This window comes from Podarcis erhardii (genome assembly GCF_964252035.2).
Source record: "Podarcis erhardii genome assembly, chromosome: 5".
Taxonomy (NCBI): domain Eukaryota; kingdom Metazoa; phylum Chordata; class Lepidosauria; order Squamata; family Lacertidae; genus Podarcis; species Podarcis erhardii.
The window spans coordinates 44,311,424-44,328,998 of record NC_138509.1 but is presented as its reverse complement, the minus strand read 5'-3'; the positions used below and the strand labels follow the sequence as shown (position 1 = coordinate 44,328,998).

The 17,575-nt window shown below is 41.2% G+C and overlaps 2 protein-coding genes across 5 annotated transcripts in view; one reads left to right on the top strand and one right to left on the bottom strand.

Annotated features, from left to right (window-relative positions):
* Positions 1 to 818: 818 nt before the first annotated feature.
* TEX36 (testis expressed 36) lies at positions 819 to 13,404 on the bottom strand. Its single transcript, XM_081863351.1, has 4 exons — positions 13,253 to 13,404; positions 10,840 to 10,971; positions 3,012 to 3,089; positions 819 to 1,311 (listed from the first exon to the last, which is right to left on the bottom strand). Exons 1-4 carry the CDS (start codon positions 13,301 to 13,303, stop codon positions 976 to 978), a joined length of 597 nt encoding a protein of 198 aa, XP_081719477.1. The 5' UTR covers positions 13,304 to 13,404; the 3' UTR covers positions 819 to 975.
* Positions 13,405 to 14,621: 1,217 nt separating this feature from the next.
* Positions 14,622 to 17,575, top strand: part of EDRF1 (erythroid differentiation regulatory factor 1) — a 36,194-nt gene continuing 33,240 nt past the window's right edge. Inside the window, exons 1-3 of one of the 4 annotated variants that reach the window (XR_014156903.1) lie at positions 14,622 to 14,901; positions 15,577 to 15,785; positions 16,418 to 16,484. Coding sequence is in view for 3 of the 4 variants with exons in the window: in XM_081863156.1 (XP_081719282.1) it covers positions 14,788 to 14,901; positions 15,577 to 15,785; positions 16,418 to 16,484 (390 nt within the window). In the remaining variant the exon portion in view is untranslated. The remainder of the gene's footprint in view (positions 14,902 to 15,576; positions 15,786 to 16,417; positions 16,485 to 17,575) is intronic. The other 3 variants (XM_081863156.1, XM_081863155.1, XM_081863157.1) reach the window with 3 other exon arrangements.

Below are 17,575 nucleotides of genomic sequence, written 5' to 3'. Positions count from 1 at the left end.
TTAACCTTATATGTATTAGAAAATTGTTGTCCTTTGAGTGTGACCAGGATGCTTGCATGCACAGCAATGATTTTCATATAGTAATATACAACCCACAAATCATTTATGGAACCTTGAGGGTGAGTAACACCCAGTAGGTGTTGGCAGCTATGCTGCAGAACCAGCTAATGTGAAACTGCCAGGCCAATATTTTCAAAAAATAAATGACACCATGGAGATGTACATATATTATAAACTGTTACAGTGCCATGATATTTTGCAGTATGGCATCCATGTAGAGAGAGCTCTTGTGTTCCAGAATAAATAATATTGCCACAAAATAAGTGGCACCAGGCCAATCTTAGGATGAGTTGTCATCCTGAATAGAGAAAAATATACATTTCATTCATAGGTCTCCTCAGTTAAAACATCTGAAAACTCCCAACTACGCAAAGTATCCTTTACAACTTCGCATGTAAGCAAATGGGGAAGGAGTATAGCAAGAGTTGCACTGATATGCCTCCCACTTTCCTCAAAGCTCTAAACAGCTTTAAAGATGATTGATCAGATGCTATCTTTACCGACACATCTCATCCTGGCAGGGACATGACAGAGGCATGGGCAACATCCCATGTATTCACACAGGTTGTTAAACCGATTGCCAGATGGAGGTAGAGATAGCTCAAGCCTCCAGAGACACGGTGAAAAATCTTGATGTTTTAGAGCGAAAACTAAAGTTATTTTATATTCAAGGCAAACATAAAATGTGTTTCCCTTTTCCAAATACACTGATCCTTTTTAAAAACAACAACACCCAGCTGTATAAATGCAACCACTCATCCAATTCCTGTTGCTTTAATGCCACTTAGCTTCTTAAAATAATTTCAGATCCAGGGGGGAAAAAGTAGAATGATAAAGGTGGTGTTTGCTGATCTTTAAAAGCCTATTGTAAATCCACACTGGAATGTGGTTTAGTAGCGTCTTCACATGGAAAATTTATTCTGTTGAATGTTCAGCAGGTAAAAGTTGCTGAGGCTCAGAGAGAGAGCTTCTCTCAGGCCTGACAGGAGCTGAAATATTAGGATTGGCATGGCCTTTTGAAAACCACAGATAATCGTTTGCAGCTGAAGAATTTAAAGCAAAGGACCTATCTGCATGGCTTTTGGGAAATCGCCCCAGAATGGACCGCTTGGTATTTGGATACTCGACAAATGAAGTCTGATAAATGGTATGCTTGTCAGTACTGCTTGGAATGGGTTCATGGGCCAAAAAAAGGTAGCTTTCTGAATGGTGTTGGCATGTCTCGTGTTGAAATTTCCTTAGTCCTAGTCCCTAAAAGAGATGAAAGAAAACACATATACTTCAGGTTTTTCTCACTGTTTAAGGTAGCTAACAATATACCCTAATTACAGAACCATCACAGAATGTTTTATTAGCATATTTGAGAGCGCATCTTGATAATTGCAGATAAACAATTAATTTCTAAAGATATCATTCTCATCTGATATACAGGAGAAGCGAATACACGTCAACAAACTTGAAGCACAGTTGTGTACATCACTGAATCACACATCAGGGAACCAAGGCCAATTTAATTTTCCATAGTGAAAAAAGATGTAGAGTTGCCTCACTCAGTGTGAAGTAGACACAAGTATACACTGTGGGTGGAATTCAACTAATTTCTATGCAGAGTAAACCTACTGAAATGAATAGACCAAACTTAGTCATACTCATTAATTTTGATGAGTTTAAGTAGGCCTAGCATTGAACTCCACCCTACATTTTAATGCTGACCTACTTCTACAGCAGTGTGTGAGGTAGCCCTTACTGACACCATTGAGTCTGACATTTTGATCAAGGTTAGGCTGGACAGCTATATAATTCATAAAAGCAAGCATTTATTTCCATTCTTCTGATTAAGGACACTTATTGTGCGCTTCTAAGAGCTATGTTAAGGGCTAGCAATCTGTCTTAAATGTTGCAACGAGACAAGATATAAACATAAATAAACAAGCAAACCCGTTAAAATTTATCACACTTTAGCATTGCATCAGACTGCTCTCTGGAGGAAGTGATGGGACCAATAAACTGAAGCTGAATACCCAAAAGACAGATGTCTTTTGGGTAGGTTGTCCTTAAAGCCAGGAATTTGGTAGATGGCCTATTATGGCGAGAGCTGCATTCCTTCTGATGGAACTTGTGCACAATATGTGGGTGTTCTTGGTCTCATCTTTGTTAGTGGAAGCTAGTGTATGGCTGATCTACTCTCTAAGGCCACTCCTGGACAGATAGCTCAGCCACAGTGACCTGGTAACTTCCAGAATACTTAATGTGCTCTACCTGGAGCTGCCTGTGAAAATGATTTGTGAACTGTAGCTGGTACAGAATCCTGTGACAATAGTATTGACTCGCTTGTCTAGTTGTACTCTTATAAAACCCATTTTGAAGAACCTACATTGGCTGCCTGTCTTATACTGAGCCAAAGTTTTGAAGCCACTTAATAACACTCCAAATTACTTAGGACCTAGGTTCATCTCCCTGTAAATTGCACCTGGCCATTAAGATTTGCTGGGGGTGCCTACTTGTCAGACCATCTTTGAGTGAAGGTCATACCTCTACAACTAATGAAAAGGCCTTCCCAGTGGTACCTACCAAACTATGTAATGTCCTATATCTGGAAAGCTAGATGGTGCTACTACTGGTTGTAGATACCAGCTAAAAACTTTTTAGCCCAGCTTCTAATTAAGTAGGATCTTGATGCATTAGACAAATTATTTTTCTAGTAAGGAGCAGCAGAGGTTATTCTGATTGATTTTATGTTGCTTTAATCGTTTTGTTTAAATTGCTATGTCTTATCTATGTATTTTTATCTGTTTGTCATCAGTTCTACCTTTCACTCTTTTTACATCAATTCTACTATCATTTGAAAGTGGGATACTACAAAAGGGAGAATGAATTTGCTCACTTGGAAAAGAGACAGCAACTCTTAAAAGAAAGAGCCCCTTGCCCCAAGCAAAAAACACAATACTTACAGAATCCAAGTACTCTCCGACATTCAATAAACAATGTCTATTATCATGGATTGAAAATGGAAATGTGTTTACTGGTTTCTAAAAATAGAAACAAGAAAAATATAATAATTGTTATGCATGTGCAGTATTGCTGTAGCTTTCATATTCAACAAAACCCAATATTACATTCATGTAAACATGCCTATATGTAATGTGTTTCTTTGTTGGTAGTTTGTTAGTAAAGAATACAGATTGATTACATTATACACTAAATTTATAAGAGAATTTAATCTCTCCTAGTCATCTACACACTTACATAAGTACCCAAACTTTTGAATTAGATCAGTTTTATTTATAGAGGCACAAATTTTTAGACAAATACCAAGATTTCTTTTAGTGCTGAGTCTACAGCTAATGAAAGCTGGACTTCAAAAGGAAACTCGTAATTGAATCAACTTGAGATTTATGAGCTCAGTGCCACCCACTGAGAAGATGCTATATATTATATGCTATATATTATATCAAATTACCGACTATATATTGAAAATGGCTAAGTCTCAAATATAGCAAGCACAAGTACACATGTTAAATTTTATTACAGTTAGTTTCCAAGTTCTGGCATCTCATATTAAGCGACAGCCAGGAAAGCTAGTCTCTAAAGATTTTCTGTGATCTAGTGAAGTGAAAGCCAACTGCCTCCTGCAGACTCAACAAAATGCAAATAAAGAACAAAACAGTTTTAAGAGTCTTAATTCGGAACTACAGAGTTAGAGGGAACCAAATAGCCAAGTAGTGCAGCACCCTGCTACAAAATCCTTAATTTGGGGGATGAAAAGAACAAACGAGACAATTTATCCAGCTCACAGCCCCTCCCATAATTTATCATGAGATGAAAGACCACAGCTAGTTTCCACTTTTATGTTTCAAAATAACTTTTAAAATTGCTGTTTCTAGCTATTTGCTATTTCTTGCTAGCAGGACCCCCCAAAAGTAAGTTTCGCCTTCTAATAAAAAATCAAAAATCATTGCAATGTATTTCCAAAACCCACTTATTCTCATTCCATTTCTTTCCCACTGAGATTGGCTGGACTGTGAGCTTGCTGTTGTAGTATATATGTATCTTGTAGTATGTGTATGTAGTCCTCTCCCTTGCAAAATGTACACTTCCATCACACAGACATTGGTACAGAGTTGGTGCATTGATGCCTCTGTGGAATCACTGATAGTGCTGTGTGAGACTTGGTTTTTCCTAGGAGGCTTGTTGCCTATGTGCTCCCCATGTTCTATGGTCTTGTTCTATAGAACTGACTGCTATGATTAGGTTAGAACTCTCTCCTTCCCTCTGTGGTCCTGGATTTTTACCTGGCAAAAGGGATGTAGCAAATTAAGCTAGTGCCATCAGTGTTTGGAAAGCTACAGGATTCAAACTGTAGTCTGCAGGAAATATTGTAGCATGAGAAATCAATTATTGCTCTTCTATCCATTGCAATCCATGGACTTTCAGCATAGGCATGGGAGCAAGGCAGCAAGCAAGCAAGATGACTGACAACTAGATTACTGACCAGCAGGGAAGTTCTCCAGTGCTACTGGAAAGATTAATACATAAGAGAGCCAAGTGTTGAATAGCAGCCTGTCTAGATGATTGATAAGGAACAAACCCTTACAGTTGTTCCACAAACAGCTTACAGGCAACAACTGAGGGTTTTTGTTGTAAGCAGCATTCGAAACTCCCATTGTTCTAGGCGCATTTTGCAACTGGGAATTGAATTAGCGTGAGCAATTTCTGAGTTCTGGGTGCAGTACTGCACCTAAGATTTCAGATTACTGCTGGCGCTGGGGGCGTTGGAGAAGAAATTCCTGCCAGCTCGACTTCCAAGATCACTGCAGCGTCAGGCAAGCTGATACGTTCTGCCTCTCAGCTGGCCTTACAGAAAGGCAGCATTTTGTGGGACCTTCATAAGAATATTAAGGGGGCACACAAGGGAAGCATGACTATGTTTTTTGCTGTGTTCAAATGAGGACTAGACCATGTGAAAAATGAACATAAGATTTTTGGCTGCAGTTCATTCACTTTCAGCTTTGTATTCTTGTTATAAAAAAGTGCACCTAGACATTCCATTGTGGCATCCACAACCTAGGTTTAAGGTGCCATTTAGCTCCTAGTTTCTAACCCTGGTAGTAAGACTGGCGTACTAACGGGGTCTTGATTCTAAGCATATCTTAACAATGAATTCCTGCACTGTTTAGCTTGAGCTTTCATCTTTATTCGTTCCCATTTCTGTTCTTGAGATCCCAGAGAAGACTGTGAAGGGTCCAGAGCCAGGTGGTAAATTTAATTGGGATGCATCAGGTCCCCTGATTCTGCAGGTTTCCTGAAAAAGTGTTTTCCTTCAGTGAAGTGTTGGGGTTTCCTACAGGAGGCCCTGACCCCTCTGGTATGTGCTGCATCTGATGAGGTTTCACTTGATTGTGGCATTGAAGGTACACTGATCTTGACCTATGGAAGCTGAACTGGGCATTGCATTGTCAGCTCTTCCTGGATGATTCATGTATGGGATTTTGTTTTTACATGTGAAGGTGTGTGGACCATCACCATGCAGTGACTTGTGCCTTCTGCACCCATCTAATGTGGCTATGGTTGGTGCACAATAGTAGCATTTCGGGGGGGGGCTATGGCAATTTCTGAGGGGGCCTGTGGCAATGGCTTCTGGTGCTGCCATGTTATCTCTTGCTTATTCATATATTATTTTACTTTTTACTTTACTGCTGGGAGGGCAACAAAACTGCAAAGGCAGATGTTGTCTTTGCTGTAGGGTCAGTCTACTAATAACAATTCTTAAAATTTTCTAAGAAGTCAATAGCATTCCAACATTATATTTTGATTGTTTCAACTGCAAAAATGTTTGCTTATAATTGCAAATATTGCGCACATGAAAAATTTATTTATCTGAATATTGCTGGCTTCACTTATTTCAGCCTGCCAGATTGACAGAATTCCAGAAATAAAGAGTTTCTGTTCTCTAACATGCATTGGAAAGCAAAGATCAGATAACACATTTAACTGAGAAACCTTTCTTTCAGGCCCCACCTAAGACTTCTCAGCATATTCTCTATTTTAGACCATGAGTCTGGTTTTACAATTTTCAAAGAAGGATCTAGGTAAACCGAAAAAAATGACAAGATCTGCTCTGCCAGCCTAGATATCTACCCTAATACCACTGTAATTGATGACCAGAATTAACTGATAGAAGATGTCAAAAATTTCAGAGATCCTTTTTTTTTTTTTTTAGATCCACCGAGTGCAGTTATATCCACGAACATTTCTAGGCCCTCTAACACATAACTAAAGGACTTATTTAAAATGTACTATGGGAAATACCAGGATTCAAAGAGCTACTTTAGGCATCCCCAAGGACTTGGGTACACCCTGGGGAATTTTTGACTTTTGCTTTTTCTTTGAACAGATCCCCATGTCATATCACAAACGGCTTTTGAAAGTCCCCTCAGTTTTAAAAACCGCTTGCTATGCAGGCTGTTTTATTTTGTTTTTTGGGAAATACAAGTATAAAAGCCCCTTGGGTACATGGAACTAGTTCCACCTTTGGACCCCAGTTTATGTATGTAGTAAGTGAATTCACTCAGTCTTAATGATTAAATAATTCAGCTATACTTGAAACCATTTGCAAGACTGCAACAAAAGTAAGAACAATGTGATACAACTAAGGAAATGCTGTAGTGCTCCCTCTAAGCAAGTTAATTAATCTCACAGCTAGAGTGGTGCCTCACAGGGAGAGATTAGACAGTCAGCTGTTGCCCACAGTTAGCTTCCAGATTCTTTTAAACTGGAGAAAAGCCTTCTCCAGCAGTTATTCAAAAATTGTTCAAGTAAAGTCAAGTCTCTCATACTGTGTTTTTGTGACATCATATACCACCTAATGGCAATCTGCTCATTCTGACATGTCTATTCTATTTTAGTTCATCATAAAAGGATCATACATACTTCTCAGAATATTCCTAAACAGTGGGGAAAAAAACAAACAACAGAAATAAATAGATGTCACACTAATTAAAGCCAGATCAGAACATAATAGACCAATGGCTTAATAGCCTCTTTTAATCAGTGGCCAAAATGACAGATGGTTTAGAAATATAAATCCCCCTCCACCCTCAGACACAGATCTTTAGCCTTTTGCTCTATTCCTGTTTCTAAAACATAGTTGCTGTTACCGTGAGCTCAGCAAACACCAGACTAAGAAAGAATCCAATTAAACTTAACATGTAGTAGGTTGGAAACAAAAAAACAAAAAACAGTTTTTTATTCTCAAAGAGAACTATCCTGTGAAAGCTTGCATTACTTGGGTTTGATGTTCAGCAAGAGCATATTCCATTCAAGTTTTACTTCAGCTGAACAAATTCCCTTCAAGTTGCTGATTTTTCCCTTTTGAAGGATACCACTGTTGATTACAAAGTGTGCAGCTGCTTGAACTGTAGGAAATAAAACCAAAACCTCTGGGATGTACCCTCATAGCTTCACTAAATCACTCTACTGGGAAGGAAACAGTGATATTTAACCCCATCCTTAAAATACGTTTCAAAAACACAGAAGGCATGCCTCCTAAATTAATATTACATATAGAAATAATGAGACTCATTTCTTATGTATGTTCTTGTGCATTCAGAAAAGAGTTAGCCAGCTTAATAAAACAGAATGGTACAGCCATGTATTCTTATGCTTAAAAACTTGAACTGCTGAAAGTTAGTTGTGAAATCCATCTATTTCCCTTCCTCTACATTATACAATCTACAACAAGAATGAACAGACAGAGGGAAATTGGTCACATAACTGAAGAACCATCTTTTCCCACATGAACCCATGTGGTTCTGCTTTGGGTCCTGAGCAGAGGGATTGCTAGTCATGAGCACACCCTACTCTAGCTCCTCTTGGCTTAGCCTAGTTGGCCGGGGCATAGAATGGTTGTGAGGGAAGTTGTAAACATGGTAGCCATTGTAGCTGTAGCGCCCAAACAGCCTTCCATAGTCTTCAGACCCATGAAGAGAGAAGCCCCTTTGCTCTTTCAGGCTTTGGTGATGGGACTGGAAAGCAATCTGTACACTCTATCAAGGGACTCTGCCTCATACTCCTTGGCTTTCCCCCCAAATCTCAGCGAATTCTGAATTTCTTCAGATTCAAACCCTTCTGCAAAATCTTGATATACCTAATGTTCTCAGAGGTGGGTATCTGTATCTATAATCCAAACTGTCTTAAATACACCAATCTCTCTCTCTCTCTGCATTTCAAACATGGTAGGTAGTGACGGAAGACAGGCATCTTTGTTTTCTTTTAAGCCCCAGGTGAAAACCCAGGACTTGCTGGGGACTTTTAAGCCTCTTCGCCTGCAATACTTTCCAGGAAGAAATGCTCTATTGAATTGAAAATATATTGCAATAAATGGGACTTACTTCAGAGTAGATGTTTCTAAGATTGTGTTATATGTTTATGCTGGTATTTTATTATTCTCTGCCTCAACTTCTAATCTGTAGATGTTTTATTGCATGTTATTCTATTGCTTTCATTGTTTTATTCTGTAAGGCACTGTGAGAATTTAAGCAGAAGATCAGCTAATAAATAGTATACATGCATGCATACATACATTCAGAATGCAAGGCAATCTGTGCAGCTCATATTTAAGGAAGCCCATATTTATGTGCTTTTTCCTTCATCAAATGACATTATTTCCTGGTCCATTTGTTTGCAATTATAGGTGGTTGCTTTTTAATAAAAAGTAAATTAATAATATTTGAAAAATAGTTTATCCTGTCTGCCATCTGTGTCTTGCAATTTGCTGCAATTATTCAAATAATCTGTAAATGTTTTTAATTATATGCAGTTAAATAAGAAAGATACCCTTTAACTGTCTAATTCTTGATATTTGTTCAGTAATCTGAACAATTTTTATATCCATGTAAAGCATACAAAATAGATATACTGGAAAGCAATCATAGGTCAAGAGGTTCGTTGGTTTTTGTACAGTATGACTGTTATTGTGTTGTTGTTTTTAATTATTCCAGATCTACAAACAAAGTTGTTTTATCAATAGTGCTTTCTCTCTATTTTTCTTTTCTGTTCTGTTGGAAGAAGTGATACATCCCTCCATTTAGTTTTTATGAATTCATTAACAACAACAACAAAATGAGGATGACATAAGGACGACAGGTGTACAGCACCACAAAAAGGCACCTGCATCCAGCATTTAATGCACCTTATAATATACACCTTGAGAGAAGAACATGCATTGAGATAGATACTTTATGGAGCTCTCGGGATTTAGCTCTACTAACAGCATCAGGGTTGCCTTTCTCTGGAGGTCTATATGGAGCGGTGGATTTGACTGTCTATTTGCATGTTTAATCTGTGCCTCTACCTACTTTTAACCTCTATATTTGTACATGAACTCAAATATTACAAAACTCCATAAGCCTCCAGTTATCTCCTTTCAAAGGAAACAGAACCCACATAAGCATTGTGCCCTAGAACTTCCACTGCTCAGGAAAGTTGAGGTGGACATAACATCATGGTCATGAAAATCATATCAGTGATTGCCCAGTTCAGATGCTATTTTTATTCACATGAACCTATGCCTGAGAAAATACAGACCAGTTCCCATGACAAAAAATACTGCCTGTACCATCTCTAAAATATTCATATATTTAAGCAAGATGTTTTAATTTATAACCTAATAGATGATTTTATTAATATATATTTGTTCTTTAGATCCAGACTGTCATGCCAGTATGATACATTAGAAGCTAGATTCTGATGGGTTTATATACAGTGGTGCCCCGCAAGACGAATGCCTCGCAAGACGGAAAACTTGCTAGACGAAAGAGTTTTCCGTTTTGGAGGTGCTTCGCAAAACGAATTTCCTATGGGCTTGCTTCGCAAGACGAAAATGTATTGCGAGTTCCTGTGGGTTTCCCCCCCCCCCTTTTCTAAGCCGCTAAGCCACTTATCCGCTAAGCCACTAAGCCGCTAAAAGCCGCTAAAAGCCGCTAAAAGCCGCTAAACCGCTAATAGCGCTAAGCCGCTAAGCCGTCAATGGGCTTGCTTCGCAAGACGAAAAAACCGCTAGACAAAGAGACTCGCGGAACGGATTCTTTTCGTCTTGCGAGGCACCACTGTAATGTACTGAATAAGGGCGACTTAGAGCAGGGATGGAAGACCTGTGGCCCTCTAGCGCAGGCATAGGCAAACTCAGCCCTCCAGATGTTTTGGGACTACAACTCCCATCATCCCTGACCACTGGTCCTGTTGGCTAGGGATGATGGGAGTTGTAGTCCCAAAACATCTGGAGGGCCAAGTTTGCCTATGCCTGCTCTAGCTGTTGTTAGACTCCCAACTCCCATCAGCCCCAAGCAGATGGCCAAAGGTCAGGGATGTTGAAAAATTTAGTCCAACAATATCTGGAGGGTCACAGGTTCCTCATCCTTAAGTCTTAAGGACATAAAAAACAAAATTAAGACGACCCTATATGAAATAAAAGTCATTTTATTACATTTTACTATCAACATGTATAATACTATAGCATATAAACTGGACAAAACTACATTCGTGCAGTCAAAAGTGAAATTGTAAGTTAAAACTTCTGTAATACTCTACAGTGTACAATTAATAACATTCAACATATGCCCAGAATATTACAAGATTAATAATATGAGTAGAAAGTTACGTTTACAGTTTTTAAAACTGAAGCTAATTTAGTTTTTTACCTAATAAATAATCAGTCTAGCAAGTAGTCACAAACATTCATACATCAAATTGACACTCATGAATGCAAGAATGTTTACTGACCTTCTCCCGAACTTTGTACATCTGTGGCAATCTATTGTTGATTTGATTAGTAGCTTCTAAATTTAGTATCTGTTTTTGCATAGAGGCTGTAAGAGATTCGGGAAATATTTGCAGCTTTCCAGACTGTGCAAACTGTGAAACATAAAAAAGAAACAAAAATATAAAGAAAACATAAAAACATAACAAAATATAAAAAGAAGCAAGTTTGTATTATTTGTATTGCAGCAACACCTAGAGGCTCCATTAAGAAGCAAGAATCCCACTCTACTTTCACTTAACAAACCAAATATCAAATGCAAAATAAAATATAATTCCTGTTTTCAAAGCTTGGGTAGGTAATTTAAATATCTGGATGAAAGCAGTAGAACACACATAAATTTCATAATAAATGGCAAGCCTATTCAATTGACAGGGCTGCAATTCTGGTCCACTCTAGTGGAAGAGTGACCTGAAGTAGGAAGAGGGTTTTCAATGTTATTGCAGTGTTCAACATGTTTCAGGAGAGATCCAGACAGTGATGTCATAAACCTGCTCTGCATATTATTAACTGCTTCAGGATGAACTGAAGAATCGATACTAGAGCTGTGAACACTTCCTTGTACTGTCACTTCAGTTTAGAACTTCAAAATATTTCCCCAAAGGGTAGCCATGTTAATAACTTGCAGCAACAACAAAAATCAAAGACTCTTATGGCACCTTAAAGACTAACAAATTTATTATGGCAGAAGTTGTCATGGACACTTCAGATGCTGTTATGCTTCTGTCCATTATATGACTGCCAGCAGTGACAAAGGTAATGAGGTGTTTTCTCGGCAAATGGGGGGAAAAAAGAGCAGCATACTAACTGGGCAGTAAAATTTTGGAGAAGACAAATATTTAGACAAGTAAACCTGGGTGTTAGCAGGGGAAGAGAAAAAATAGAAATGCACCCAAAAGGGGGGGGGAGGGGGTTGCTTTGTGTGTGTTGTTGTTATTAGGGGAAAGGGTGCACCTTTGATAAGATTATTGTAGAAAATACAGCTGTAGAAACCAGTCTAAGAAATTCTTGACTTTCATGATGACAACAAATCCAAAGCAACCACCAACACTTGATTTCTTACAGGATTTGTCCACACTTCCATTTATCCTGTAAAGGTAAAGGGACCCATGACCATTAGGTCCAGTCGTGGCCGACTCTGGGGTTGCGGCGCTCATCTTGCTTTATTGGCTGAGGGAGCCGGCGTACAGCTTCCGGGTCATGTGGCCAGCATGACTAAGCCGCTTCTGGCGAACCAGAGCAGCACACGGAAATGCTGTTTACCTTCCAGCCAGAGTTTATCTACTTATTTATCTACTTGCATTGGCGTGCTTTCGAACTGCTAGGTTGACAGGAGTGGGGACCAAGCAACGGGAGCTCACCCCGTTGCAGGGATTCGAACCGCCAACCATCTGATCGGCAAGTCCTAGGCTCTGTGGTTTAACCCACAGCACCACCCGTGCCCCTTTTGTTATTGTTATTACCTGTTATTGTTATTGTTATTACCTGTCCCTTATTTAAAGGAATGGTTCCTTATATTGGTGAAGTGAAGGCTGGACTTTGGGGCCCCAAAGTCTAGGGCCTCACAGCCCAGAGGGCTCTGAATGACAATCCAGAAAATGGCAGAGTGATGAAGATAATGGCAAACAGCCCCCACATCAACCCCTGGATGAGCATGTGGGTATCAGGGCACAGCAAAGCAGATACTCATAGCTGCAGGTGGCACCCCATCCAGTCAGAGGTAGCCAGTTATATACTGTACATGGTTACATATTCTCATTTCATTACTTTTACTTTAACATTATAGTATCCCTTTCTGCAACAAAAGGATGTTTGTTTACAATAAAGTGTGTTTAGCGTCAGAGCAAATTGAATTTATATACTGCCCTATACCCAGAAGTCTCAGGGCTGTTCAAAGAACTGTCAGCCAAGGTGGTGCTACAATTTTAAGCGAGTTCAAAATGCAAAACTGCACAAGTTCATAGTATCATTGGGGGTTTTTTTTAGATCAGGGTCTGCACATGAATTCTGCTCTAACTTAACAGGAATGTAGAAGTCAGTGGATTGGCGTATTTGTTTGAAAATAAATGTTGTGTGCTTAAATTTCACACCTTTAAGTAATATACATGGCCTTATAAAACCACCACACACACCCCGCCCCCCAAGACCGTTATAGGTGAAGGTCTAAGTACTTAGCTGCACTACTCCATCCTTGTTTCCTAGTGGAATTTAGCACTAAGACGAAATAAGCAACAGGCTGCAACCTGAGACGTTGGGCTATGCCTTTCTCTCCCTTCCCTTCACACACAAACACCCGCCGCCGACCGGGGAGAGAAAGGGGGCAGCCAACGCCAGCAGAGCTGCTCAGAGGCTCCTTCTCTAAGGGCTTCGCCTTACCCAGGCGCCATCCCGCGCGGTGCTGGGGTTGGCCCGCCTCCCCTTGGGCATGGCCTCCCCACGACCCAGCGCGCCCCGGGTCCTGCTGTAGTCTGGCGGGGTTCAGCTCCGCGAGGGAGCCGGAAGGGAGAGCGGCCCCTCCAGGAGGCTGAGGCGGCTCTCGTTGCCATGGTCACTACTGTCTAGCTCACGTCTTCTGCGCCGGGGACTCCCTCCATCACCCACCGACCCTACACGCGGCCGGGTGGAGAAGCGCCCTCCGTAGCTCGCCCAGCAATGAATGAAAAAGGCGGAGAAAACCCTCATTATTTCAAGAAAGGCCAGCGCCTCTTCTCTCTATTAGTTTCCCGGCTTTTAAGAGGCAGCACTGACTTCGACTAGGCACACTGGAAGTTGAAACACGCAGATTTATAATTTATTGCCACGCCGACGCGGGTGGATTTAGAAGCGGAGGGGTGGGTGAGAGCCCGGGGGGAGGGTCTCCTTCATTCATCTTAATAGGGGAGCAGGCGAACCTCGCATTCAATGCATTAGCCACATCTCTTAGCATCTCTTTACACAGCTAAATGCAAAGAACCACGAGGGCTAACCGCATGCATATGAGTTGCAGTTTGTTGACAGATGGGCTGGGGAGTAGACCCAACTGCTGTGAAAGTTTTCACGCATGCAACCCTGCTCTGCATGCAAAATATTCATGTTTAGAGCTCATTGAAACCACAGAGAAGTGCAGCTAGCCCAGCCCTTTACTCAAAAACGATTGGAGACTGTAACCCCTGGAGAGGGTGTGCGGACAGTACAAAGCTGGGTAGTCCAATGGGCTGCCCTTCTGATACTCCTAACTAGCCACTGTTTGGCGTGGCCTGGGATATTACATGTTTGGGGGTGAGTGGTTGAGAATCCACCATGCACTGTCTCAGCACAAGGCGGCACTTCTTTCATTCGCCCCATTTCACAGAAGATCCCCCCACACAAGAAATGATATAGAGAGCGAGCATTAATTATTTCCCCTTAAAATTTGAACACACACAAGCTCTGTGGGCAGAAGGCACAGGTGGAATCAACCTCACTGCTGCTCAGCCCATAGCGGCCTTTACAGTTTCCCCTCCAAATCTACATTTCCCAGGATTCATAGGAGTGTCTTGGGTTTGAGTTCTGGGAAAAAAACTACTAAGAAGCAACCAGTGTCAATTGGCGAGGCTCCAATTTTGAGCCTACTACAATTGAGCTTTTGGCTCCGCCTCCACGTTTTAACCAATCCTCTGCGTCCGAACCAGACTGAGAGTTGAACCGCTCCCTAAGAGATCTCGCGAGAGTTCTCCTGTCTTTCCCGCGAGCCTGCCCTCTGTTGTTTAGTGAGTAGCCTAGCGAGGAAGCGAAGTTAGCGCAGCGACGGAAGGGAGGGGGCGGAGCCTAGGTGTGCGTGGTAGCGTCGAGCTCTTTCCGGTTTTCTTCCTAGGTCGCCGGAATCTCCTCTCCGGGAAGCCAGTGAACTTCCGGTTCTCACCGCGGTCGCCGCTGCTGGAGGAGCGAAGCGAATGGGGGACCCCCGGGGAGCAGGGGCCGAGTCGGGCCTAGCGGGGAAAAGCGACCCGGGGGCACCCGCGCCTGGCCCGGCGTCGCTGAAGGGGGAGCGAGAAGAGCCGAATCAGGTACCCTCACTCCGCGTAGGCGGCTGTTGACCTTTACGCGCGCGCGCTCCCACACAGCGCACCTTCCCTGGCCTCTGTGCTTTCGGTGTCTCCCCGCCATGGTCACTTACCCACGTTGTCAAATTAACGTGGAACCCGCGTGTCGGACCCCCCCCCCCGTCGCTGTCTTAAAGGAAAGGAGCGGGGGCAATTCGTGAATTTCTCCTCACACGCTTCGAGTTCAAGGTTGGGACCCTCCTGGGAGAGAGAGAGAGAGTTGAAGTCAGAGTTCACTTTCAGCTGTGCCTCCAAATAAGCGAAGTGACGAATTTCTAATGTCGTCTCTCCCTGCCACCCCTGTCGTGTCCCGTCCCGTCCCCCCCTTTCCTGTTATGGTTCCCCTTGTACCGTTTTTGTGTTCACTGCTGGCAGCTGGTAAGTGGGTAAGAGTAGGAAGGGAGATGCTGTAAAAGGACCGATACCAAAAGGTCAAAAGAAAAAGTTTGCTGACCCCTGATCTAAACTTTAAAAAATAAGCCATTATAAATATAGTTGGTAGATTGTCTGGGCAGAGTTTGGGCATGCAGGACTTTTTATTGAATGGAAAAATATAATACAAGCAGGATGTTATAATACTTGTAATTGTACTCTGATCTCCTTATTCTAACCAAACTATTTATGGTTTGTGCAAACTAGGGTTCTGTGCTGTTTCTTGGGGGCAATGAAGTGAAGAGCAGTGCTGTGGTAAAGTATTCATCTGCTCCACCACAAGCAGCATTTGCCCGCCTTCAAGAGAAGACTGATCTGAAACTTCCGCCAGCGAATTGGTTACGCGAAAGTGCCAAACTGGGACCAGCAGGGGCAACTATTCTTGGTAATAGCAAGAAGGGCAAGCCATTTTCAAGGTAAATATTGGAAATATTATTTATCCCCACTCAGCCTATAGAAAAGTTGCCCAAGTTTGATTAAAAGCAAATAATGAAATACTACTTAAAGAAATGTGACAAGTTAGAGTACTTAACTATTAAAAAAATGATAACATACATACTTTCATAAAATCAAAATATCAAACATTTTAATTTTCTTTTTTTTTTAAAAAAATTGAAGCTAGTTAGGTAGTATTTGTGTATCCTATTTCCTATCAACTATTTGGCAAGGGAAGCTTTTCTTTTCATTTACAAAAGAGTCTGTGAATCCAGCAGATGCTTTTGCTTACAGAATTATGGAGAAGCTATTTTTACTGCTTCCTGTGGCATCACACTTTGTTCCAGAAAGTCCTCAGGTCCTCTGACCCAAGTGATTTTGGCAAAAATATCATTTTACCCTTTCATGAGTTGAGTTCCACTCAAGGATATCTGGATCCAACACTAAGAGAGAGGAAAATCTTGCTATGTAATAGATTTGTAATGATGATTTGACATGTACCTATAAATATATTTATTTATACAGTACTTTAACTAATACAATTCTGCTTCAATAGAATGCATTTCTAGTTACTTTTAATGTTACACTTTACATTTTTTATTTTTAAAAATAGCTTTGGCATGGCGTACGATTTTATTGACTCAATTGGAAATGATGTCGATGTTGTATCTGATTCTGAGGTATGTATACATTGCAAATAAAGACAACTCAAAGTTGTTATTAATGAAATTAAGTTTTTTAAAGCTCTTACCTTTGGAAAAGAGAACCTTTTGATGAATAACCATAATGAACTGGGTTGTGATTTTGATAATTATATGCTTTACTTTTATTCAACAATTTTACCTGCATTAATGTATCATGTATCAGCAAGCACACAATGTGCTGACAGCATGAAAGGTGTACTTCTGTCAGTATTGAGATTTTATATTGCTTTTTAGAAGAATAGTTGCGTAGTGCATGGCATCTAATTTAAGAATGTGTAAGTGTCATCTATTATACAATGGGCTGGATACAAAAGTGCCATTCTGTTCATTCAAGGGGCTTGCATCAAGCAGAGCTTCTGTAAATAGAAGTGTACGTGTTGGTGATGTTTGTGATTCCTCCTTCTGTCTGCATTCTCCCGTATCATTTTCAACACTTCTGGTATGTGCATATGGACAGGGAGCTACAAAGCAGAGCAGCCGAAATTCTGATCCACTTCGAAGTTTAAATTAAGAATAAACTCTGCACAATTAAAGTTTTTATAAACTACTGAAGAGCAGGGATGGGCATCATATAGTAATAATTGTTTTAAGCAGTTTGTTTCATCATTTCTGAAATTAGAACTCTCCCTCATGGAGCTGTCACAGGCTCCTTGAATTTTCTCACATATTTACACATTATAATGGTACTGTCAGGTCTGCCTCTAGATCCCAGCTCACAGAGGACCAACGCCCGGTGGATATAATATACAAAGTCTTTATTGAAGTTTAGTTTCCATTTCAAAGCTCTGGGCGCGCAGACCCACGTCTCGATGCTAGACCGGCTAAGTCCCCTCTGACTCACTGCTCCTCCCACACCAGTTTAAGATCCTAGCCCGGCTCCACCTCCTACGCTGTTCTTTCCTTCGCTGGGTCCTTCTGCCCTCTGGGGTTTCCTCCTTCCTGGACTCCTCTGACGCTGACCCCCCTGGGTCTTCCCCTTCCTTCCGGCAGGCTTTAGGACCTGGCTCCCTACCCGGGCTCCCTGCTGTGCCGCTCGCCTGTACATTTGAACTTGGCGCGCGCGCCCC

What these genes read in the sequence shown, in the direction of transcription:
- TEX36 (XM_081863351.1), bottom strand. Translation starts at nt 13,303, where the DNA reads ATGCCCAAGGGGAGGCGGGCCAACCCCAGCACCGCGCGGGATGGCGCC. An exon ending in CCGCGCGGGATGGCGCCTGG is followed by an intron (nt 10,972 to 13,252) that starts GTAAGGCGAAGC and finishes TATGTTTCACAG; the next exon opens with TTTGCACAGTCTGGAAAGCT. An exon ending in TCGGAGAGTACTTGGATTCT is followed by an intron (nt 1,312 to 3,011) that starts GTAAGTATTGTG and finishes CATCTCTTTTAG; the next exon opens with GGACTAGGACTAAGGAAATT.